The 25,907-nt window shown below is 38.4% G+C and overlaps 1 protein-coding gene across 1 annotated transcript; it reads left to right on the top strand.

The window, feature by feature from the left end:
* The first annotated feature begins 23 nt into the window (after positions 1-23).
* On the top strand, positions 24-21,636 carry POP1 (POP1 homolog, ribonuclease P/MRP subunit). Its single transcript, XM_029959284.1, has 15 exons — positions 24-225; positions 2,528-2,710; positions 3,547-3,722; positions 4,468-4,716; positions 5,269-5,356; positions 5,661-5,836; positions 6,454-6,704; positions 6,823-6,916; positions 7,688-7,799; positions 8,761-8,880; positions 15,355-15,464; positions 16,813-17,004; positions 17,877-18,031; positions 18,852-19,193; positions 19,968-21,636. Exons 1-15 carry the CDS (start codon positions 24-26, stop codon positions 20,620-20,622), a joined length of 3,105 nt encoding a protein of 1,034 aa, XP_029815144.1. The 3' UTR covers positions 20,623-21,636.
* Positions 21,637-25,907: the final 4,271 nt, after the last annotated feature.

Below are 25,907 nucleotides of genomic sequence, written 5' to 3'. Positions count from 1 at the left end.
GGGAGAAGAAGCGGGCCAAGAAGATGAGGAACCAGCCGGCCAGCGTGACGCTTCCGGCAGAGCCGGGGCCCTTCGCCGGCGGCGGGGGCAGAGCCTGCCCGCCCCAGGTACGGCGGCCGGGTGTCCCCGTCCCCTCAGCCCCCGGTGTGCCCGCCATGGGAGTACCCAAGGCTTCGTCCCCTGCTATAGACTCCTTTAGTCCTGGTGCTGCCATAAATCCCGTTAGTACGGGATTCTCGTTAATATAGGAGAATCGTGGAGTCTCCCATCTCCAGAGTAATTCCAAATCCACCTGGGCACGTTTCTGTGTATCCTGCTCTAGGTGATCCTGCCTTGATAGAGGTGGGAGGTTGGACCGGATGATCTCCAGAGGTCCCTTCCGACCCTGACAATTCTGGGAATATGCGCTTCTTTGTATCATCCATTCGATTACACAACAAATCCCTGTGGTTCCTAGTCTTGAAATGAATTTGGATGTTATATTTCATCCAGCGGCCCCCCTCTTTTTCTGTCAGACCTCGGAGCTGCAGGAGGGGCTGGTTTAGCCTTCTGGCGCTGTGAATAAATGCACTGATTTTCCCTCAGATCAGCATGCCCGACCAGTTTGCCTCTTGGGGCTTGTGGCTCCTTTATCTATGCAAGGGTATTGGCAGGAGGCAGCAGGACGTGTCCCTAAAATGGCAGTGTCGCTGGGTCATTGCTGGAGCATTCTGTACTCAGGTAACCTTTGCAGCTGAAGACTGAAGGATCCTGCCGGCTTGTATGCCACATGCTTTTTTCATCTGTCTGTTGACCTGCATCCTGTATGCTTCAGTTGGACCTCACACACCCTCCCATTTAGATATATTGTTACCTAAAAACACCACACATGAAAGGGCTTGTTACTGTGAGGCCTTCAAAAGATGACAAATTGCGTCTTTGTGGTTGAACAAAAAAATGCTAAAGTGTCACAGTGTATTTAGGTGACTGAAGAGTTCCTAAGCAGACAGAATGACATAGCAAATTATGCTCAGTCATGTCTGAAGATTTTGGAATATCATTACAGCAGTACTGCCAGATTAAACACATTTTTCTAACTTTATTTGTAGCAGGGAACTTCTAAAATTACATGGTTATGCTTTTCTGTTCTATTAAATAGTGGATTTTCATCCATGTAACATTCTTCTATAGTGTTAGTATCTCAATTTTACAGGGCTATTTTGTAGAAACAGGAAAGAAAAATTCTAGATAGGAGTTATAAAACTATGGATATCCGTAGAAACTGGAATAATTTAAAATTTATTTAGGTGTTAAGTCATTCACTGCTTTTTGAAACACTCTTCCATCTTCTGATAAAATTTTTAGTTCCTCCATTGAGAGGGTGTGCTTGTGATATGAGTTAATTTTGGGCTGTAAGGCTACACAGATTTGCTGACTGAGGCAGCTTCCATTCCTCTTTCCCAACTATTTCCTTCTCACCTTCACCTCAGTGCCTGGACAGTGCTGCTCTCAGCCACATGGAAAACCCAAGTCAAGGACTTGTTCTACATAAAAGCTGATTTCTGTTTTCCACACCAAATTACTTTTTTAGCTGTACTACTGTGGTTCTGCATGATGTGTGGTTGCAGCAGGCTGTAACAGCATTGCTACTGAACGTAAAACTTCAACTTCTTGCTTATTTGAAAAGGAAAAAGAAGGTTCTTTACCATTTTTAGTTCACATAAATTGATGCTGCTGGAGGTGAATCTGCTCCTGGCTGTTCTTCGTGCCAATGGTAGCATTTTTGAGATGAAAGGACAGGCTTGTCTCACCCCATTTCTCTGCACATACAGATTGATTTTTCACTAGAGAAGTCCCTGAACTGTATGGCCCCATCTTCTCTCAAGCACTCATCTTGATGAAGTGGGTGGGGTGGTGGGAATGGCTGTCTGGGCCCTTTTTAGTTGGGTTTCCAGCTTGAACAGCCTGAGAACCATATCTCAAGCTATACTAGAAATCCTAACCAAGACTTAACTGAATATAAAGTAATATAAAGTAATATATAATGTTAGTTAGGGTGAATATACAATAATCATTGAATATGGACTTCATGGCCCTCTTCAACTTTAAGTACTGCTAAGTGCTCTTGTTCTATAGTGCCCGACAAGAATACATTTGCTTATAGGAAAAAAAGGGGGAAGAGGAAAACATAACTGCTAGTTATGTTGATAGTAAATCCTGACTAGACAATAATAAAAATCACTACTGATGTTGCATGGACTGATTTCAGTCAGGCTCTTGGAGGCAAAGTCTGGATTGGGTACCATTTTCAGAATGTGCAGAAGTTACTTAATCTACTGTAGGCTTGCTGCAGGACAGTGTAAAATTCTTATTTATTCCTGTAAGAAAGAACTTAATTCTTCTGATTTCTTATGGCTTTTTCAGTTACATTTATTAAGTATAATAGGAGGAATCTGCAATGCAGTTTCATGAGGAAAGACTGTAGAGTTATTAGTTACTCAGACTGCTTTGCATTCCTCTAACCTCTTTTCATCTCTAAACCTTCCAGGAGACGTTCGTTCTGAGCAGCAGCATCAGCAGCAGAAATTTTCAAATCAGTCAGCTGGGCCTTCTTACAGGAAAGACCAATATTTTCCAAAAGGGCAAAGTAGAGGAGAGAGAAACAGAGGAAGAGGAGGATGGCAAGGAGGATGTCAGAGTGTTTCTGAGGAAATGCCAAAATACATAACGGGTTTGTATATATGAAAAGGTCATAATTTCATGTCCAGGACAATTTTGCTGGTGATTAAGTTTGCTGTCTGTCTTTGGTTTTGTGCAAGAGCAAAAATTAGAACTGATGCTATGTTCTTCTGTTTTTCCTGATTTTCTCCAAAACACAGAAGTAGTTGTGAACTGGAATGAATGACCAGCTCTTGTTCAATGGGTCCTTTCGGACTTCTGAGTTGAAAAGTTGCACCTGCTTGTAGTGAGGGATATGCATTTTGGTTTCTGTTTGCCAGCAAAATGAGTACCGACAGTCATCTGCTTTTAATGTAGCCAGTGAAACTGATTTTACCCATGATGTAAGTTAAAGACAGCTTTTTATCTAACAGAACTTTTATTTAGGAGAGCAGATTAGCTTTGCAAAATGTGGCAGTGCTCTGATAGTGGATAGACCTCCATAAGCATAAAACAAGACCAAGTTCTGGATTTTTATTTGATCATTTTAAAACAGTCTGTAATGCGATTACTGCTTCCTTTTTTTCTCCACGCTGAAATTCTTTTCATCTCTCTGAATATCATCTGAAAAGATTGCTATTTTAACTTAACAACTGTTTAATGCAAATAGGACTTGTTGGTTATACTACGGCTTTCAGATTCATTCACATATAAATATTTGCTTGAGCATATCTGTAAGCTTCAGGATATCTGAAGAACTGAAATTTCCTCAGTAATAGTGTGCAGTACTTACTTTTATGTCAAGAAAGTATTGAACTGATATACTAGGAGTAATTCCATATTTTATGTACAGTATCCTCTTTGTTTTTTGGTATTTGTCATGCTCTGATGCAGTCCTTTTCATTCCAGTGTCTACCTTTGCTCAAGCTCGTGCTGCTGAAATCAATGCCATGTTGAAAGCGGTTTCGCAGAAGTCTTCAAACTCTCTAGTTTTCCAGACTCTCCCCAGACACATGCGAAGGCGAGCAATGAGTCACAACATTAAACGCCTACCCAGGCGGCTCCAAGAGATGGCCAGGAAAGAGGTATAAGTGCATTTTACAGCGTTTGGTATACTGGGCATAGCTAATGCACAGTGTTCAACTGTACATTTATTAATATTAAGACCTGAAATTGTCTGCAAAACTTCCCTGGGTACCCTAAAGTTTGAGTGACATTTGGATGCAAAATGCAGGAACACCTCAGTTTTAGGTGTTTGCTCAAGTAGGTCTCATTAACCACTTGGCTTTGCGATTGCTGGACATCTTGAAAAGTTATTAGAGTAGTGTTAAAAGGGTCCACTGCAGGAGGGTTTGTTCGGGTCGTGCACTGGTTTCAGGTGGTCCAAGAGTCCACAGTAAGACCTATCTGCCTTGCACCACCACAGTTTTAGGGTGTGACCCTACTGGCTCAAACCAGCATGGCTGATGTACTGCTTCTGTAGGAGCTCAAATCAACTGGTGTTTTTAATGTCACATGGATTTGTTCATGTGAATATACTGATGTGTGGCAAAAACTCAGACAGGAAGTAGCAGATCTTACTGTTCACTGTTAAGTTTCTGAATGTGTGGGGATTTTGTTTTATGTGTGGGTTTCACCCAAACCTTGACGCACTTCCATGGATGTCGCTCGTGTAGAATGTTTCAAAGTGTGTTACCCTCAAGAATTATCCAACATCAGAATAAAGTATAACTTAATGTTAGTGCTTCCTGTATCATTATATTTCAGCCTTTTTCTTTTCAGAAGTTTGTTCTCGAGATTTACTTCCATATCCTCTCTTTTAAAAAACAGGCAGAGAAAGCTGTACATCAGAAAAAAGAACAGTCAAAGACTAAATGCCGCAAAGCCAGAAGGCGCCACATAAACTTGGTAGCAGAGTTTAATCGTAGGCAAAGAAAGAATATTTGGCTGGAAACACATATTTGGCATGCAAAGAGATTTCACATGGTAAAGAAATGGGGATACTGTTTAGGAAACAGCCCTACAGAGAAGAGCTACAGGGCTTGTTACCGAGCCATGACAAAACACTGCCTTCTTCAGGTACCGCGTTTTACATCTGTTTTCTTTGTTATTTTGCCAAGGCGAAGTAATCAACTCTTCAGTTTTAATGAATATTTGTCTCTTTGAAGTACTGTTGTGTCAGCTGTTAAAAAACCTGCTAAGTATGAAATAAAAGATTTTATAATTGTAATTAAAGGTGGCAAGTATCAGAGAGAACAAGATGAATCTTTAAAAGACTTATGGTAACTATGACTGGAATGCTACATTTTCAGTCTTCTCAAGAGCCAAGAGATTAAGCAAAACCCTGTATCATCTTCTTAAGGAGAATGCTATTGAAAAGAGACACTTTGTTCCATGTCCTTTTTGGTCTATTGGTTTGAGAGGAAGTTGGCCCTCACATGAGAAATACTTGTCAGCCTTCCTATAACTAACAATTTTGAGTTAGAAAAGTAATTTTTCCTTCCTCTTTGACAAATTTTAGAGAATGAAAAAGCAATACTTCAGTGTAAATTGTGAAGCCTTGTCTGGTCCTTTCTTAGCAGGCTCACTTTCAAGAGTTTTTCTTGCTTTACCACTATCCTGTTGTTTCAGGACTTATCATATTATTGTTGCCTGGAATTGACTGGTAAAGAGAATGAACTTCTGAAGCAACTTGGTCGAATATGTAGCATTGACACAGGTAAAATTTATGTAGTTCAAAAGAAAGATTCTGAATAGACTAAAGGATGATCCATCATTTTCCTTTTTTAATAATGTACCAGTCTCAGTAACAAAGTTGATACTGAGTTGTGTTTTTGGGTGGAAAACATAATTAAAATGTGTCATACTAGGACTAGACATTCTTATTTTCTTATTAAGTTGCTTATTAATAAGATAATTATGGTGCAACATTAGCAACCCAGCAGCCAGACTGAATTTCAATTTTATTTTGTTTATTAAACAAGAGATTATTTTGTTTTTTCAGTAAGTGTGGTCTTTTTTAGGATTAACATTTCAAGAAGCTTGTTGTCTGTCTGGAAGATTCGAGGGTTCCCTGAATCTCTACCGAGCAGATCGCTATCCTGAGGAGATGCTTGGTCCTGTTACATTTATTTGGAGACCCAGGGATGGGTCTGAACACAGACAGTTGTGGATATGGGTTCATCCAGCTCTAAAGCAGGTGGGTTTTTTTGTATAGTTGAACTCTTATCTTTTTATGCATTGTACATATTAATGCTGAAGATGTCATCTGAAAAGTATGGAAGAGTTGGATATAATACATGACTTTAGGAATTAAAAGTTGGAAAACTGTTTCTGCTGTAGCAATATTCGTGTTCTGCAGCTTGTTTTTATAAAGGTGGTACAGAAGGTGGATGCTGCTGAGGCATTTACTGTTTGAACTTGTTAAAAGTTTTGTAGTGTCACTTGCTTCAGGATACATGTACAGTATGATGTTGCTTGATTCACATCCTTTCCATTGGCACCCCCAACTGGCTAAATTTAATATCATCACAGGTAATCATAATCTGATACTTAGCTATCAGCTTTAAAAAAAAATTAAAAAGTAAAACGTGCACAAGCAATTTTTCTTATGTTAATTTACATCAGAACAAATTCTTAGTAACATTCAATATTACTTTCAGCTTTTGTTAGCAAGCCCTTAAATTCAGCAGAATTAAGTTTATTCCTTTAAATCCAAATAGGAAAATTAAACAATATAGTGTAATTTTTTCGAAGTGTACTTAAGTTTTGCAGGGCACTGCATATCATCCTAATACAAACTTTGTTTTTCTTAAGGACATACTGAGGGAGTTAAAAGCAATTTTTCAGTGTTCGGAGCCTGAAGAAATCTGTATTACTGAGCCTGTTACAACATCAATTCAAGAGGAAAAACAAATGGAGGTTGTTATGAGCCCTGGCAATAAAAGAAAGAAGGAGGATAAAGAAGGAGAAAAAGTTGTGCCAGTTAAAAAAATAATTGGTGACGGCACTAGAGATCCATTTCAGTCCTACTCTTGGATCTCACAGACTACTGGTATTGGAATCAGGTTTGTTCATAGCAGAGTCAGAAACTGTGGCCTATAACTACATAACATAGCTGGTTTAATAGTGTACTGGGGAAAAAAAAAGTATGTTGTACATTCACTTGAAATTTTTCTCTTTCAGTGACAGAAGCATGGAGATTCTCAGATACCGGCTGATTGGCCCGTTATCACATTCAGTCCTTACAGAGACCCTGAAAGCTGCTTCTGTCCAAACAGTAAGGAAATTGGCAGTTTGGATGTTAGTGTAATTTCAGTAATGTTCCTAGCATGTGCAAGCTTGTTTTGGCTAGAAATAACCATAAATTATCTAGCCTTACTTGTTATAAAGGCTAACCTGTGTATTACTCTTGTTATCTTCTCTGTATTGGGTCTCTTGATCAATGCTGATCTCAGGAAGAACTCCTATCTGGATTTTAAGTGGTGGTAGGAAGAAAATAAAAATAATGGTGCTGTTGAGCAGGCTGTGTAGTTTCTGCTGTAGTGATGTATTCTGCTGAGAGGTCCAGAATAATTTGTGTTCTATTTGACAAACCCTAGACCGTTTTCTCAAGCAATGAGCTAGAGCACTAGAACTAAAGGGCAAACTTTTGTGTTTTCAATCAAATATTCAGTTCCTCCAGGATGTGGGGTTTTGTGTGCCTCTTGGCACATGGTATCACTGTGGTTTTAATGGTGGGGAGTTTTTTTTGTCTCTTGCAGCAAACATGATGGGGGCCATGAAATTTCTGGCTTTCTGTAAGTAATAATGACAGAATTAGGAAGTATTGTGCATTGCTTTTTTATTTTTGGAACATGGGCTAAATTGAACAGCTTATTAGGGATTACTGTAAAGTATAGGACTACATTGAATCATGAAAAATTATTTTGGTTTAAAACATGAAGGGAGAGAAAATGACTATAGTGGTTGAGGCAAACTAAGAGTGAATTCACACTGATAGAAAGTAATAAATAACCATTTGAGTTTAATTAGATGTGTTGTTTTCCAGGAGATGGCAGACTCAGAGACGGAACTGAATAACTGGTGGGTAGAAAACTGCAAGGACTCTGAAAAAGTATCTCTTCATCAATGTCAAAGTGCTATCTTTGAGCTACTAGAAGGTATTTGGGCATGTGGGTGCTATGGGAGGAAGGGGAAACTCTTAAAATCTAGTGGTCAGAATTGGCATGTTAATGAGTTGACTTCAGTGTGGACATGCTTATTTTTTGCATGATCCAGAAAGTGATGCCTTTGAGAATGTGCTTAGGTAATTACCATGGCATGGCAAAGAATTAGGAAATGTTACATCAGAGTTTTTAAGGAAATTTAAATCATCTGTGTAGTCCAAACTCTTAATAGATAAACTGAATCTTGTTTGTTATCTTTGTAAACTTAGATTTGAGATTGCTGATGGGATACACAGTCTGATGTATGCTCTTACTCCCTCCCCTCATACACTCAAATTAAGACAATAAGTTGTACAATACCTCCCCACATAAAATGGTAGTCTTCTACCCAAAGTGAAAGTATTATAACTTGCTTTATAAATGTTTGCTTCTAATTAACAGTTGTATATTTGGCTGAATTTTAAAGTATCGTAAAGTTAACAACATCTCCTCACTTTCTAGCACTGAAGCAGGTAAGGAACTGGCTTTGGTAGATCTCACACTGTACTCAAGCTGTCTATCCAATGTGAGGCAGTTAAGCAGAGATGAGGTAAATCTTTTTCAAAACATTTCTAAGTTTCCTTTCTCTGGAAGACAAGTATAAAACAAAGGTTGTTGATTCTTTGATATGTGCCAAATGCAAAGGATGAATTGAGTCTGTGAGCATGACCTCACTTCTATGCTTAAAATTAAATGCAAACCAAGTCTTGCCTCGCTGTTGTTGACTTCCTTGGTCTTGAACATTTAACAAGCATTGGTGAGTTTTCAAAGCATTAAATAGAGTATTCTGGATTGCTTTGCTGGCTTAGGTGGTGTCACATCCCTGCAGGCAAAAAATGCATAAAATACTAGTCCAGAAAAAGATCACAACTTAATTGGTGCTTTCATGGCATTGTTCATCTGTGTGTTTTTAAAGGGATGAGTTCACCATCAGAAATGCCACCAGGTACAATTCTTGGCCTAACTGTTGGAGATCCTCGAATCAATTTGCCAAAAAAGAAGACAAAAGCCATGCCTGACTTTGAAAAATACCAAGGTAAAATGCCTGGCTTATATTATGCTTCTTGTGGAACTGACAAAGGGAGGAGTTTCAGTTTCTCTCTACACTTCTTTTCATTTACTGTCATCTCCTATGGATTGTCTCTTGCTGTTTTCCTTTAGCTTTTGATTTTCAGAATGTTTCCTTCCCCTTTCCACAGCCCCTGGCCAAACAGAAACAGCTTGGAAGTTGCCTAGGTTTTAGAACAGCAGTTGTGAGGGAGGGACATGCACCAAAGCTGGTCTTGTGCTCAGTGGAAGCCTCTGTCTGACCATACAGATGATCCAGGTTCGAATCCTGGCAAGGCCAACCAGGTGCTAAAAGCTGCTTAGTAAGTTTTTGTTTGCTGTTTAGTCTTCCTGATGCTGTCTATCTCTACCAGAAGATATCTGCTATTTCTGGTTTATAGTCCTACAGTGATGAAAATTCCAATTTCATTGGGAAAAAATAATAACATTGCAGGATTACTATTTCAGATGGCCAGGATGTGGTTATGCTAAAAAATGAAAGATGCAAGCATGACTTCTGAAATTTTCATTTCAGTGCTGACTTACACAGGATTTCAGTGGAAAATTCAATTTCAACGTTCTTGAAAAATATGCAAGAGTTTATAGTGTGGGGTTTGTGCACAGTGCTGTGTAGGCATTCCCACTTAGGTTGAGTGGACACAGGTTACCTGACCTAATATACAAAACATCCTTGCCAGCTAGCAAGCAGTAGCACATAGGATAAGTTGAAAGTTCCAGAGACTTAAAAATACTTAATTTCCTTGGTGATGTGTCTAGTGAAAGACACTAGAATAATGTAGTCCTACCTTTCACTTAAATCAGGTTGAATACCTACTTCAGTTACTATCTTTTAGCTCTCTGCACAATTCTGTTATTTTCATTTTCTTACATCCTCCAGTTCTACATCCTAGAACAGCCTTTCTGTTAATTATTTCTGCTCAGCTAAGTTTCTCATCATTAGTGTTCCTGTTGGAAATGCTGCAGCATACATGACCTCTACTTTGGTTCCTTCCCGTTGAGAAGTAAGGTGAGCAATGTAGCACTTGTTTAAGGATACTGGTTTGAGCTGATAGAGGAGTTAGCAACTGCAAAAAGTAATTTGACTCCCTTCATTCTGCTTGCCGTGTCTGAAGATGTGTTCAAGAAGGCAAGATCAAGAGAAGGCATCTAGGTATTGGAAATGTCTAAAAGTAGTTTCTCTCTCACTGCCGGAGCTGTTTGTCCCTCAGGAAGGATGGTCATGGTAAAGAGGTAATGATGTAAGATAGGGAGTCAAGAGGACCTTTGTGTTTTTCCTGTGGCTAGCTAGAAATGTCCATCTTCAAGATCTTTCTACCTGGGGTTATCCTTTACTTACAAAAAATCATCCAAACCACAAGTACTCAGAAAACTTGGTGTTGCTTTCTGGTTTCTTTCTGAGTCTTTTTTTTTTGTTTCATCATGAAGTCAAAGCTGCTTCTGTCCTCTCTGACTTTTATTCAGGAGGGGGAGAAGGTCCTTGTTCAGCTAGCAAGGGAAGGTAAACTGCCTAATACCTTCCAATTTAGATTCTGCTAAATGACTTATTGTTACACATGACTAAAAAGGTTGAGGAGGCAGAAAAATGAAAGAAGACAGACAATACAGCTGTCTTCCAGTAGCAAATCAAAAGGATGTCACGGTAAGAGAGTAGAAGAGGAGAGGACAGCCCTCCTACGTTCTTGTAATTAGGGAGAGAATAGGAGGAACTGATGGTTTAGCAGGGAAAGTGGCAGCTGTTTTTTACATTTCCCACCTAAGTTTGACTTCCTCATGCTGCATGGGGAGAATCATTCACAAGCTCCTGCATAGGTATTACACGTGCAGTGGGGGAATCCTATGGTGTGGCAGTTCACATCTCAAGACTGCCACTTAGGGGTCTAACTGCCACTTTCCTGTTTCCCTCAGAATATTCTTCCATGTTAGTTGGAAAGAGAGACTATTGTTACTCTCTAAAGACTTTTGTTCTTAACCCAATTTTGTAGTTGACTTTGTGTCAGCTACTACCTGTGATTTATTTCTGCCTTAATGAACCTCCTCGTTAAAGTAGTTAAAAGCAGAGAACTTACATTTTTTTTAAAATCCTTCTAGAAAATTAATCTACGTTAAATATTTAACTCAGATACTTAGATAATTTTCTAATCAGGAGAAAGCATTCCAGTGCATTTGGTTCTTGTTGGTTTTGAAAGAAAAAGTAAAATTGCATATGTATTAATAAAAGGAAACCTAGACATAACTGTGCAGAATCCATTTTATGTCTAATCTGTTCTCTGTGCAATCATTACACTTTGTTGCCGCAATTCACTGTTTCAGGACCCATTATAAGGTCATTCTGAATTCAGACTAGTTTATAATCTCTTCAGAGCACGGGGTCTTGTTGCCTATTTCACTGCCTTTATATATCAGTTAGAATCATAGAATCATTTAGGTTGGAAAAGACCTATAAGATCAAGTCCAACCATTAACCAAGCATTGCTAAGTCTATCACTTTGATTTATTCTTTTTTTCCTGTAAGCCTCCTTGGTTGCCTGACAGGTTTGCAGAAGTTAAAATCAGTTAAATATATGAAGAAGAACCTATTGCAAGCCACTCAGTGCAAAAGAATCACCTCTAACTGAAGAAGTTTGTAAGCCACAAGAGGCAAGGAACTGGCAGAGTGAAGAAATGCAACACAATGTACTGATTCTAGTGTTGTACTCTTCCCTGGGACCCTATTATTGGCCACACTTGGAATCAGATGAGTGAAACATCCAGCAAGAATTTCATCAAAAACAATGTATTCCTAAAGGTTATTCTAGTTTGACTTAGCATTTTCACTAGTATTTTTCCGATCAGTTCTATCCCCTCATTCTACTGGTTCTTTTGCCAGGAGTAATGGAATGGAGTCTCCCGGGAATGGAGACTGCCCTCCTCTTCACTTTTTTTTGAAGGGCAATTTGTTCAACCAGAAAAGGAAGGAATTTAATCATGGCACATAGCATACATCACTACAGCAGTAGCATTATCAACATTTCCACAGTAACACCCACCCAAAAAAAAGTTAGACTTCTCTAAGATATGTAATTCCATTTCAATGGTATTAGTTTTCCCCTTCTGTAAGAAAAAAACCCCTTTTTATAAGCCTTAGAACTACATAAACTTTCTGAGCCTTGGTTGTGTTGTAGCCTTACTCAGATGTGGTAGTATTTTCAGATGATCTCAATTTAAAAAATATTAATAGTCATTCATTTACCTTAATGACATCATGGTGGTTAAGCAATAAAAAGGAATCATTTCTGTATTCCACACTTTTCCCCCATTTTTCTTCCCAGACACTCAAATGCTATTAGGATTGGTATTAGTAAGATTGACATGCCACTTCTTATGGTAGCAGATTCTGTATGTACTTTAGTCTTTCTTTTTCTGCAGTGTCATATAAAAGCTAACTGATTTTCTTAGACAATCTTTACTAATTTGCATTTGTTTGTCAAATGAGTGAATAGTTTAGGTAAGTTACAGCCATCATCTTTGCTTGTGGATTGTCATTCATGCACTCTGTGAAATTGATACACATCTCTCCATATTGATTTTTTTTCCGAAATGCTGTTCTAAGGTATGCCTGAGTAGTTTTTCCCTGTGAGTGACATGCTAACAAATCAAGTGTAATTCCAAGCTTTCCCAGTTACTCACACTCTTGAATGCATATGCATGTGTGAAAGCTGTGTGTTATGGACATGTGCTGATGGGATTTAATCAAAAAACTGTCCTCATTTCTTCAGGCTGGAGGATAAATCATTTTTCACTGCCTTCTCAGCAGCTTTATGCCTTCTGGAAGTCAAGGCTTCCCCGTAAGCAATCAGTTCTCACATGACTGCACATTAGTGCTGTTCTTTTCTCCAGTTTAATATCTGACATTTTGATATGTATTTACTGTCTTCTGTGGGAGAAAGCAAATTCCACGACCTTAAAAACCAGTCAGCGTGGAGTATGGTGAAGCTTTTAACTGATACATATAGATGCATGAATGAGATACATAGAAGGAAAATACACCATGAAAGATATATGAGCTGAAGTTCCTTCTGCAGACACAGAAGCTGGGTCCTTGCCTGTAAACACGTCTCTTGCAGAATTTCAGGTATCTGTCCTCAGTTGTCCTGATACACAAACCCCTATGTACATAGGACTCTGAAACTGCCTTTTTTTTTTGGCTTTTTTTTTTTTTTTTTTTTTTGCAAAAGGGAGGAAAGAGAATTTTCAACTCTTAGGCCTGTCTTCTAAGACTGTTCAGATAATCAGCTATGCAAATCAGATCAACAGCTTGAAATGGAACAAAACCTCCCTCTATCTGTTTGTGTTGTCTAAGCACCAACCATTGACACCAGCAGAAGTAGCCTGTCACTGAGCTTTCTGTGCTTAGTAATGCAACTTCTTGTTTCCTATACTAGCCCTAACATCTTTCACTATCATCAGCAACTTATTCATCAGTAGGGTTATTTCCCCAGCAATCTTAAAATGTGGACTGAAGAAAACGGGAGAGAGGTAAGAAATAAGAACTGGTGTGAGAGTTTGGGATTATGATTTGAATTACAGTATGCTTAGTAGAAAGAATAAATTCTCCAAGGTAGTGGGGATCAAAGAAAAGAAAGTACCAAGTTAGAGGAGAGCATTTTAAGGTAGTGAGGAAGATATTGGATGCATGGTGGTGATGGAAAGAGAATGACTTGAAAGGGCTTTCTGTAGTGGGAAAAAACATTCATGCCATTATAGTATACAGGAATTGTAAAGAACTCCAAGAATATGACAAGGATAGACTGCCTGAACTGTGGTAATAAAAAGAAATGTTAAAAAAACCCACAAAAAGTTACAGTGAATAATTTACAGTGAAGGAACTAGAACATGTTTAAATGATTTAACATAAAGAGATTCTGGTGTTTGCAAATGCTTTCTGTACAGAAGATAGAAAAGGTTCATTCCTTACCTTATGTTTGCTTGTAATTATGTACCCTAAGTCACATAATAAGAGTCAGAAAGGAATTCTCTACCACCACTACCTATAGTTTTATTACTGTCTTTTCTCCTGCTTTTGGGGCATTGATATTTGCTGTATCTTCAGATAAAATGTGCTTTGTCTCTAGGAGTGTTGAGCTCTCTTAGGTTCTTAATCAGGTTCCTGTCCTTAATTTTTGGTCTGAGAAGGAATTCTTCTGGCTTAATTGGCAAGAATTTCTTTTTAGTTGTATTGTTCTTAATTTGGAGAAATGTCACCCTAATCTGATAACTTCTTTAGCATTTCTTCTCACATAAATCTAACTCATTAGCAAGAATGCATAGCAAGTACCAACTTGATAACACTATGAAACTGTCAGGAATGGTGCCATAGGTAATATTTTTTGCAAAGGATTTTGCAAATTTTAGTAATGGGGACATCTTAAAGAGTATGGATTTTAAATAAACAGTTACTGCAGTTATGTTTGACAGTACCTATTGTATTGTTATTACCACTGAAGAGTCCCTATCTTCTGTGCTTCGAGTCTTTGTCAGCATTACCTGGAAAAATTAGTGGAACCATTTTTAAAAGACTTAAGTAATTTTAAAAAAGAAAACAAACCCTGACATGTTCTGTTCCTTTAATGTGTAAGATGACAAAATGAGGAGCAGTCACTCTAAGTTTTAATCACAGAACTATTAATAGGTTCATTGAATTATTTATGGATAAGAATTATTTTACTTGAAATATGGATCAGCATACATTACATACTGTACACTGAAGGCTTTTAATCCACAGATCACTAAAGGTAGGTATACACTTTCTTTGCTTTGCTTAGATCACAAAACAGAAGAGAGAGGGTATTTAATACTTCAACATAAGTTTTAAAGTTAGAAGTGTTATTTATCGTCAGTAACGTACACAACTGTTGATTTGTGCAGACATAAGGAAGAATAGTCCCTGCCTTGAAGTGCAGAGTCTGAAAAGATCCAGAATGGAAAGCTAGTGCTAAATAAGTAGTTGCATGCTAGTCATTTCCATACTGTATGTACATTTCTTAAAGGTAATACTTTTCTTACAAGTTTACTTAGGCAGACTTATTTCAGGATTTGTAATGTTACTCTTCCTGATTTTCTGCAAACCTGTTGAATTTCATACTCTACCTGAAAGGTCAAATTCCAGAACATTAAAGTTGGCATGTAAAGATCTAATTTAGATTGCCAAAGGTGTTGTCATTTCTAATAAGAAATGCTGGTAAAAAAATGCCAGGTTAGTTCTTCTAACAGTTTGTTTTGTATTTGGTATTTGGAAAAACATGATAGGAACCTACTCCAGAAGCAGTGATGCTTGTTAAGCTTTTAATAGTCTTTCCTTGGTTGTCTATCCATAGTACTTATGATAGTGGAGTGATTTTTGAAATTTGATATTTAAACCACAAAAATTGTTTGAATTTTGTTTAAAGGTTCTTTTCTTTTCTAGATAAAGTTAGACAGCTGTACCTGGAGGGTGTACCCCTAGACTGTGCTCACAGCTTTATCTGGGACCAGGACATCTGTAAGAACGTCACTGAAAATAAAATCTCAGAGCAGGTAACTAAGTAGGTGGATTGCCACAGAGAAAATGGCTAATAGTCTTTAGAGTCCATAGAAAGAGGCTCTTGAGACTTGTATAAATCCAAGGTCGATCAGTAGTTTCCTAATGTCATAGTACCAAGTTGCTGACTTGAAGTGATTTTTTTGTAGCCTTCATATAATGTTCTTGCACAACCATTTTTCACGACTCAAATAAAAGAAAGCTTTATTGCATTGTCTACAGGACTAAATAGTTGTAGGTTTATTTATCAGAAGAGTTTGGAATTAGATTTTCCTACATCACCTTGACTCAAGTGCAGCAGATAAGAGGGATAAGTGGCAGAGAGTGGCCTTTCACTCGTAGCCAGGATTATTCTCCTGATAAAAGAACCGCGGAAGTTGGAAGGAAATAAATCCTCTGGTTCTGAACTGCAGCACACTATGCTGTGGGCATTCTGGGCAGTAACTCGTGATTTGTAGAGAACTTTAAATTTGCTGTTGCAGGTTTGAAATCTATCTTGACATTTTCATTCACAATGGAGGAGCAGCCCATAGAGTTCGTGGGTGAATTGCACTTTATGTGGTGGTTTAGTCACAACAGGTGATAAACTTTCAGCACCATTGTAATCAGAAAGAGTAAACACTTGCATGGCAGAAAGATCTTTATAAATATTCTCTTTATGAAAATTAGTTTTGTGCTCTTTCAAACTGGCTGACATAGTGTTAAAAAAGGAGAGTACTTGGAAAATATTGCGCTAGCACATGACAGTTGTCAGCACAATCTTTTTGTAGATGACAGTGTTTTTCATGCTATCATGAAATTTGATGTTTACCTTATAAAACAGAGGGAGTCTGATGGTCTATTTTTTTATAAATGTATTCTTAATGTGGTACAATGGAATATAACAACTGGTGATTGACAAAGCCTTGGTGCCAGCATGCTTTATGTGAAACTGTTTCATGACCAAATGTTCTTCCCATCTCCTTGGATGTAGTTCAGATTTGCTCTATGTATTGACAAACTGTCTGAAAGCACCTGTTCAGTCTAGTCTTGTGCACAAATCTATAATACGATGTTGCAATGTTTGTTTTTCCTCCTTCATTTGTGTTGTACATTTTTTTTCCCTGATTTTCAGTACCTGCTCTCCATCAAGTACTACAGAAGTAAGAAGAATGATAAGAGGGTGCTTGATACTCTTCTAAAATCATTTTTCATACCCTGATAAAATTCTGTTAAAATATATAGTATATTACTAGAATATTTTTCCTAACTGTAAGCTCAGTTCTTCTTTGTATCTTGGAAGGGTATCTGGAAGAGGGAAGAAGAATGGTTACTAACTTCTGGGAAATGTCTCCTCCTTCTCAGGATTTAAACCATATGAGAGCTCAGTTACTGGTACCTGGATCACACCTTGATTTGGGTCCTTGTGAATCTAAGATTCCCATACTGTTGGTGCAGCAGCCAGGGAAAATGGCTGGAGAAGATCGACCAGGATGGGGGAGTGGCTGGGATATCTATCTCCCAAAGGGCTGGGGCATGGCTTTCTGGATTCCTTTTGTAAGTGACTTTGATGCCAAATTGCAAGTAAATATGACAAATAATTTGGTTTAAATTAATCGATTTTAGAGAGTATACTTCACATTGCATAACCAATTCACAATTACAGGATCAAAATCCCACTTTAAAAGAGTGCGTATGAACCGATTTGATGACTGAAGCTTGGCCTTGAAACTTTAAACAATATCTTCTGTTGGGTATAACTATGTCCACATAGCAGCATCTAAAAGCAGCAAGTCTGTGGGGAGTCAGGAGAGGAAGCTGAAGCTATAGCTCTCTGGTTTTGTGTTTCTGCAGGGATATGCCTCTAAAGAGAAATCATTTAGTGCCTGCTGCTAATCTATTTTCAGCTTGGCTATCTCCACTTCTGTCAACAAACTGGTTGCCTCTGATTTGGGAGAGAGCTTGAAACACAAAATTTGAGTTAAGCTTGAATACTCCTCTGATGCTGTTTGGAGCATCCTACTTTGAATGTTTAGGTGGCAGTTTTAATATCTTTCTGCAGTTAAATTTATGCTTTTGAATGTGCAGGGGCATTAATTGCAGTGATACCTGTTGTGTGGTATAGATTGGGCAGTGACTGTTGAAGTATTACAACATTCCCGGCAATGTACAGGATTAGAACCTGTGAAATTCTTTTCAATTTCATTGATAGTTTTTCAGAATTAAATTTAAAGAGCATTGCTAACATTTTTGTTGAAATAGGCATGTAGAACTGTAGAAACCATACTTAAGTTTATTTTTTGAAAGCTAAAGTGTTAGACTTTCAATTTTCTAAGGCAGTACCTTCTGGAGCATTAATGTTTTTGTTTCAGTTAGGAAGCTGGAATCAGTACAAATATTGCTTTTTGGGTGTTTGGTTTTTATAACAGATATATCAAGGTGTACGTGTCGGTGGCTTGCAAGAAGCATTAAAGCATTCTGAATATCAAAGAACACCTCACATTCCAAATGATTTCCCAGACTGCCAGGCAGGAAGGCAGTTTGCCAAAGAACTGGAAACCAGTCTTCTTGAACAATTCAAACGGTAATATTAACTTAAAAATTAATTACAAGAATGACAAAAAGGAATACTGCTTAAAATATTCCCTTAATTGTCTGTCATTGTGTTCATTTAAACTTGAACTTAATATTGACGCCTTTCACTAATGCTTTAAATCTTATATTATAAAAAAGAATCCTAAATATATTTAACAGGGCATACGAATTAAAACATTCTATTCCCAGAGACATACTCAGTTATAGGACTGTAACAAGCCTGCAAAACAATAAAATAAACAAAGCTATTCCAAGTTCCCTAGGCAGAAAATGAGGGAAGAGGTAAGAGAATGCAGAGGCAGAATACCAAAGTACGTACCAAGTGTTAAAGAATAAAGTGAATTAAGAAGTACATCTCAATGTGTACTTTTAAAATATCAGGTATTCTGCAGTTTTCCTTCATTTTCACTGCAACAAACACAAAACTCTTAACCATGAGTGTGGAGTAGCTGGAAGTGTCCTCTGCACCATCTGGTGTTGGTTCCCCTTCAAGCCAGGAGGGGAACGTAGGAGAACGTCAGAGGAAAAGGTGGTGGTGTCAATCACAGCACATAGACATTTCCAGCTGGCTGAAAGGATATGGTCGTCAAACATACAGCAGTGTTTTCTAGATTGTAACTTTAAAATTCTTGTTCAATGAGATAACAAAGGGAATGCACAGTTAACTTTCTGCTCTAAATACTTGATTTTGAAAACAGAAAACATTATTAGACTAGCAGGAAAAAGTAGACAGCCTTTTGAAGTGCTAAGTACTGAGTAAAGGCCCAGGAAACAAATATTCTTACCTACTTACTTGGTTTATCATTTAGACGTCCACCTGCAAAAAGGGCAAATTATGTCAAGCTGGGCACTTTGTCTCCTTTCATCTGTCCTTGGGGGCAGCTGACAAAGAACTGGGAAGGAAGAATGAAAGCTTCAGGAGGATTTGTACATTCTTCTTCCCCACATCCTGAGTGCTGCACAACTGAAGGGCATAATTACTGTGACCCCAAAGCAGAAGTGGTCAGAGAAACTTCCCTTGAAACTGGTGAGGTAGAGGAGACCATGGAAATAACAAGTTCTGAAGGTGCCCTAAAACCAGAGGATGTTACAAGCACCCATGACCTTCGTGAGAGAGATGAAACTAAGACAAGTGACTTTATTGTTCTCAGGTATGTCAAAATGATACACACATGTTATTTCTTTATTGGGAATTATTGAATTGAGGAAAAGAAGAACCCAGCCTTGAATATTAAGATAAGGGAATTATTTGATCCAAATACAGTGAGATTAAATAGTTGTACATGGATCAGAATTCCCATTGAGTGGAAGTCCTTTGCTTTTCCTCAGCAAACTTAGTGACTAGATGAAGTAAATTCCTGAAATTATTTTAAATATAACACTCTGGAGTTTACTATGTTCTTAGAGTTGGCGTATTCTGGCTGCTTCCAGGTGGATGGAGCTTTTAGAGGTTCATGTTTTTGATTTTAAAACTGTTGCTGTGAAAATCGTCTTGCATTCTCTTCTGTAATACATCATCACAGGTGGTTCTTGCACTCCAAAGAAAATAGAGAATCCCCTGCATTCCAGTGCAACGCATGAGGGCAGCAGCAGTGTTTGGAAAGTGCCTGAATGCAAGACTTAGTGTAGTTTTGTGTAGTTACCACAGAAGAAAACATTGGAAGTTCTGGACTGCATTAATGTCACTGAAGGTTTTAGAGTATTTGTGGTTTAACAAGTTTTGAGGGTTTTAACAAGTAGTGTCACCTTCCTTCTGAAGAAGACACATGAATTCCATTCCCCTGTGTTCTTTTTGTGCTCAGAGTGATCTGAAAACCCCAGGGTTTTTATTAATCATTCTCTTGCAAATATGTGGGGTGCTGGATTTCTGTCGTACTGCTTGTTAATAACTATCCATGATATTTATTTTTGAAAATTTTTAATAGGAGTGAGAAACTACTAATGCAGTTATCAGCCTGGTGCTATCCCACTGCTGGAAAAGATCGGCGAATCCGTCTTATTTCTCGACTGGGACAGAAAGAAATGACTGAAGATGTTTTTTTGCCAATCCTGATGAGCTATCCAAGGGCTCTTGTCTGGGTCAACTTGTCACTCTTGAGAAAGGGGAACCCTGAATTACATGCCATGATTTGCATCCCAACAGAAGACGACTTGCTGTGTCTAAGCAAAGACAAACTCTTCTGTGGTCCTCAAGAACCCAAACATCGTGACATATTCAAGGACAAGGTACAGAGACAAAAAGAAGAGAAGAAGAAAAAGGGTGGCACGAAGGCTTTAGAAGGTGACCCTCTGAGCGTTCCAGATAAAGACACAACTGAAGACCACGAAGACCTCATTCTTGGTCTTTGGTCAGATGCTCTCCCAGATGTTACTTCCCACTGCTCCAGGACTGTCTTGGGATATGTCACTCGAGGGGATTTTTCATTGGCTGCAGGGTGTGGAGAAGCTCTGGGTTTTGTTAGCTTGACAGGGTTAATTTATATGTTATACAACCAGCCAGCAGATAAGAAAGGGCTCGTTTTGTTAAGGACTCCAGCATCTTTACAGTACAGATTTGCAAGACTTAATATTGAGGTTTAAGTATAATTGCAATGCAGTAGAATGCCAAAAATACCAAAGAATGCCTGTTTTGTACTCTGTGACCTTTCTAATTTGTCTCAAATTTGAGGTTATTCTGAGCCCCAACATCTCTAAGATTATAAAATAATTAAAAGGCTTTTTAGCATTATTCAAGAAAATAACTAATGCATAAACAGACCTAGTATTACTTTTGATGTCTGCATTGCTAAGGATTTCTAACGGGTCATTATCACGATCTTCTTTATCTCTAAAGAAGCATATTCTTCATTTTTCTCCTGAAAGCAGTGGATGCTGTAACAATATACAGAAACTCATCATTTTCATTTTAGAAACCTTTGGTCAGATGGACTGTAGCTTCACAGTGCACTTTCACATGGAACTGCATGCAATCTGATCCAGTATATACAGCAAGTGGCTTTCCTGATTCCTCATACTTGAATAGATGTGGCTGCAGTGCAAAGGAGCCGAGTAGAGAAACTTTGAACAGAAAGTTTAATGCTTAAATGAAATGCAAATAATATGTAGCCCAGCTGTATAATTTTGAATTATAGGAACTGGAGTTTTTAAAATGGAAAGCATATCAGTCTCTCTCTCTAGTCTGAAAGGTAATAAGCTTTTCAGATGCAAATTGCTGGTGGTGGGTCAGCATACATTTTCTGTTAATAAAGGGGATATTTTTCTTCCTTATAACATGAGATTATTTTTGTATGGAATGTGCTAGGATTGAAAGTTTCTTCATGTTACAGGGTGGTTCATGAATGTTGTTCAAACAGTCAAAATTTGTAAAGCATGCTGGGGGATGAAGGGAGAAAGGTGTTTGAATTCACTGGGGCAGTGTGTGTAGGTTATTGGTTTTTGGTGTTCTGTTGGTTGTTTTATGATAGCCTTAAGCATTTAGCCATTCTTGAAGTAAGCAGCTTGAAAAGGAATTTACAACAGTACGCTGTAGTTAGTAGCAGCATGATACAAATATATGCCAGTTGGTAAAATTACCCTGAAATTATCATGTACAAATAAAAATGTAATCTATTCTTGAGTTGGGAGTCTATTGACTAAGCTTGATTCTTAGAGAAATTAAGTAACAACCTTGTCTTTCTAAGTATCAGTCTGCAAATTAATTCACTCACAGTTCTGTTTGAAAGTCTTAGGCGAATAGATTAATGTTGGCTGGAGTTGTTGGAGAAAGGATTTAGCATGCTTTACCCTCAAAATTATTAAAATTTAGGACCATTTTTTGATTAAAGATAACACATACACGGGGAAGGGGCAAAACCATCTCTGATCACAAGGGAAGTATTGGAAGTGGGGCTGGATTTGGTTTTTTTTAAGTCTTCAGAATATGGGTTGTAGAATGTGCACCATCTGTGGGAATTAGAGTGGCATGTGGGACAGAGAGATGGAGCCTCCAGCACAGCTTGGACCACAGCTCCATGAGAAATCATACCAAATGGCTCCAGCACCACGCACCTTTGATGCACCTGATAAACCAATCACTCTCCCAGAAAGGTCCTGAGAAGCATCTGCAGGAGAGCCAGCAGATGGCCCCAAAGGAAAAAGCTTGGTTCTGGCAGGGCTGGGATTCACATGCTTCTGGCCATGTGAGTGCTGCAGCCTGTAGGTATGTGTGAATAAGGAGCCCCTTAAACGTTACAGCCTGGCTGCTCTGATCAAGTTCTCGTGGTAATAATCCTGAATTTAATGAACCTTTTGAATTGTAAGCCCCATTGAAATATTTGTAGGATCACGTTTCCAGAGCTGTGCTTCATGGGAAGAAAGGAGGGGAGGTGATGTTTGTATGTTTTTTTCCCTCGTTGCCTCCCTCATCTTAGTAGATACATATTTTCTTACCTCACTGTAGACCTGGCTTGTATGTGAGAAAGAAAGAGGAGAAGCTCCCCCCACCCAAGCTATCATTTTTTCTTTTCTGCTTGTAGATCTTTTGTTCCCCGAATCTTTCCCAGGTTTTTATTTTTTTTTAAAAAACATCTGGAGTCTTTTTTCTTTTCCTCCTATTGGTAATTTCTGCCAGGTTTTCATTTTGACACTTCCTGTTACTTTTCTTTGATTTCCATTCTTTATTTTTGATTTATGATCCTTGTCTCTGGTGAGCCAGTGAACAGAAACTGGAATCCAAGCGCATCCTGTTCTGTATATCTTGTAATATTGTTACACAGTTGTTTTCCTTTAAGTCAATGATTTATGCCTTAAGACTTCACTCCTTGTAAAAAGCAATGCAAACTCGATAAGTTAAAAATGCTCAAAACTCCCAGCCAAAATTTGTCAGAAAAGTACTATGACTTTATGTAGCTGCAAGGAAATTTTTATCTGTGGTTGCAATTTCCAGATTCTGAGCGTCTCGAGGGTAACTTAGTCATAAAAACCATGTCAACACCGGATAATCAAACTGTTGATAATTAAACCTGTGTTATCTGTGTATCAGCTGTACTGTATGTCTGTGCTCATCATGTTGAATCAGGTGTAGTTTACAACACACATCTGCTCTTACTACAGTTGCTACACGTTGGTTAACTACCCCAGAGCATCTGGACCAGCTCCTGTGGGCTGTGATACATGAGCATTTTTGGGAACCTAGGAAGCTCTTGCCTAGTGAAAGCAGTTCTCACAAGCTCTCTGACTCCCATGCTGTCCTCCAGATAACTTTCTCAAAATAGATGCCAGCACAAATCCTTAGCTCTCGTTCTGTGCTTGGCAAGAGATTTTGGAAGCTAAAATGAAGTACAGAAGGCAATTTTGGCATTCTCTGTAGCACTGGGAAGAGCTTGAATGGTAACGCACTGCTCCTGTAGCTCTTTCTCCGGCTCCCTCGGAGCAGCTGTATCAGACTCACCTGGGGCAGCGTCTTTTCCTGGTCTGAACTGTGACTTGCATGGTAGTTGCCTGCCATGTTGACAGCACAGTGACTGATGGACCTACTAAGCTGAGGGTCTCCAAGATACACATTCTTTACCATTGCAAATCCAGAAAATGAGGTTGCAGAGAAGGGTGGTGATTACTCTGTGGGATGAGGTGAGGTGTGACTGGGTCCAGATTGTGTGTTTGTTAAAGATGTTCAGGACGCTCTGTTTAGCAGCCTCTAAGTAATGGAAGAAGTTACCTGGCAGAAAGACAGTTGGGGTTGTTGAAACAAATCTGGGAAAATAATTGACAGGGTGACAGACTGCTCAATGGAGGTAGAAGCCTCAGGGGATCATGGAATACACAGCCAAAGAGTTGTCAAATGCAGCATGACAGTTTTCTTTCAGTGCTCTAAATCTGGAAGAGCCAGATATGTCAAACCTGATCCATTCACATGTCCGTGTGAAGTAGGTGGTAGGAACAGAGCTTGCAGGAGTAAACTACAAAAGGCATGTTTCTGAAGCATTCTTAGACTGAGAAAAGCAGAACAGCAATAGCATTGTTCTATTTTCCAAGGATATAACATGCAGAACTCTTCCACCCAAAATCCCATGTTTCTAAATGCTCTTCCCAGAGGTCAGCAACATAAACAGCACCCACAGTTTACCTCTTGCAAATTCAACTCAGCTATACTAAAGTTCTTTGCGAACACTAGTCTCATCAAATCCCTGCAAGAGCAGGTAAACTTGTAGTGAATAATGAGAAATCAGAAAGGATAGAGGATATAGGCTGAAACCATTTTGTGGCGGCTTTGAAAGTCAGAGCCAGCTTAACACTGGACAAAATAAAATTAATGAGTTCAAGGCAGTTTGCAAAGTAGGTGGAGTGACAAAAGACAAAATAAAGCTTTCATTTATTGCATTGGGTCTCTTCTTAAAGAAATACAGTTTATTCTGTAGTAGGAGAAATGCCTGCACAGAATGATTTTATTATTTTTAAACTTTTTTAGACACTTCAAGATGTGCCTAACATCTACCATCATCAGCTTGCTTGACACATTTTAGCTGTCTTTTCATCATGGGCTTATGGCAGTGCTGCTGTTCTGACAGCCTTGCACAGCTAAGCCCAATTCTTAAGAAATAGAACCAAAAAGACATCCAGGACACAGCAAGAGTAAAGCAGAGAATGAAAAAGCAGTCTAAAGGAAGAGAGTGACTCAAATTTCTTGATCCAAATATGTTAGGATTTGCTATAATTTCTAGAAAGGATGATGCAATTCAATATTTCATTTCATCTCAAGATCAAATAAATAGCCAGGATGAGAAAGCTCTTTCAGCTCATCCTTTTCTCAGCATCCTGTTTCTTAGCCCAGAAAATGTTTATTGGTTTGTTTTTTGTTTTTTGGGGTTTTTTTTTGGGGGGGAGGGGCTGCTTTTTAAAGAATAAAATGGTTGTGATGAATGGGAGAGCTCAAGCATCTGGAAACCCATGTGCCCGTCAGGGCTCACTTTCACACATCACTTCTCTTAATTTCTGGGTTTGTTTGTTTGTGTTTTTTTCACATTGAGCAATACTAAAGGCTTTTTGGGTTGTGTTTTTTTTCTTTCTTTTTGTCCTTTAACAAAAGAATGAAATGAAAGCAAACTTGGACAGGCAAAACCTCAGTTATTTAGATCTTTATCGCTTACAGTGCCACTTCAGGAATAAGCCCCCTCCTCTTCCCCACTTGAGACACTCCAGTTGTTTTAACTGTGGCTCTCATGATGAATCCTGTGTCTACAGTTGTAATTGTTTATAAATACCACACATATACTTCTGAAAAATCTTACCTGGGTTGTACCAGGTGTCATCCAAGGCAGCTTTGCCCATGGGCAAAGCCAGTTGCTCAGAATGAGTTGGGTTGGGTGAGAAAGAGGGATCACACACATCAAAGTCTGTTACTGTTCCTTGGGGTTCCAAAAATCCAGAGTACATGCACAGAATAACAAATTGTAAATCTCCAATTAAAAATAGACTTTTCAGATGGACAGTTGCTTAATGCAGTGGGTTTTAATTTTTTTTAAAGATGCATGTGGAAGTAATTGTGATACAGACCAACAGGGATTAAAGGGTTAACAATGGATAATTTTTTTTCCTGTAGAACAAAATGTCTTACAGGAATCAATTGCATCCAGGTTTTCTGAATATTTTTGCAGTGCAATAATTCTTTTAAATTAGTTGGCAAATATATGAAGCGGGTTCCAAATGAAGGCACAAAAATGTATGAAATTGGCTGAGAACTGTAACCAGTTGGTTTTGGTTTTTTCAAAGAGAAGCAGATGAAAATAAAACATTAGTGCATAGTAGTCCAAGGAAAGTCTTAAAAGAGAATTAATTGTAGTTTACATTAGTCTTTTAAGACTTTCACTGAGCTACTGTATTTTGAGGAG

The sequence above is a fragment of the Manacus vitellinus genome, unplaced genomic scaffold (genome assembly GCF_001715985.3).
Source record: "Manacus vitellinus isolate BGI_N305 unplaced genomic scaffold, ASM171598v3 scaffold_1_pilon, whole genome shotgun sequence".
NCBI classification, from domain to species: domain Eukaryota; kingdom Metazoa; phylum Chordata; class Aves; order Passeriformes; family Pipridae; genus Manacus; species Manacus vitellinus.
Note: the sequence above shows the minus strand (reverse complement) of the source record. Positions and strands in the feature narration are given on the sequence as shown.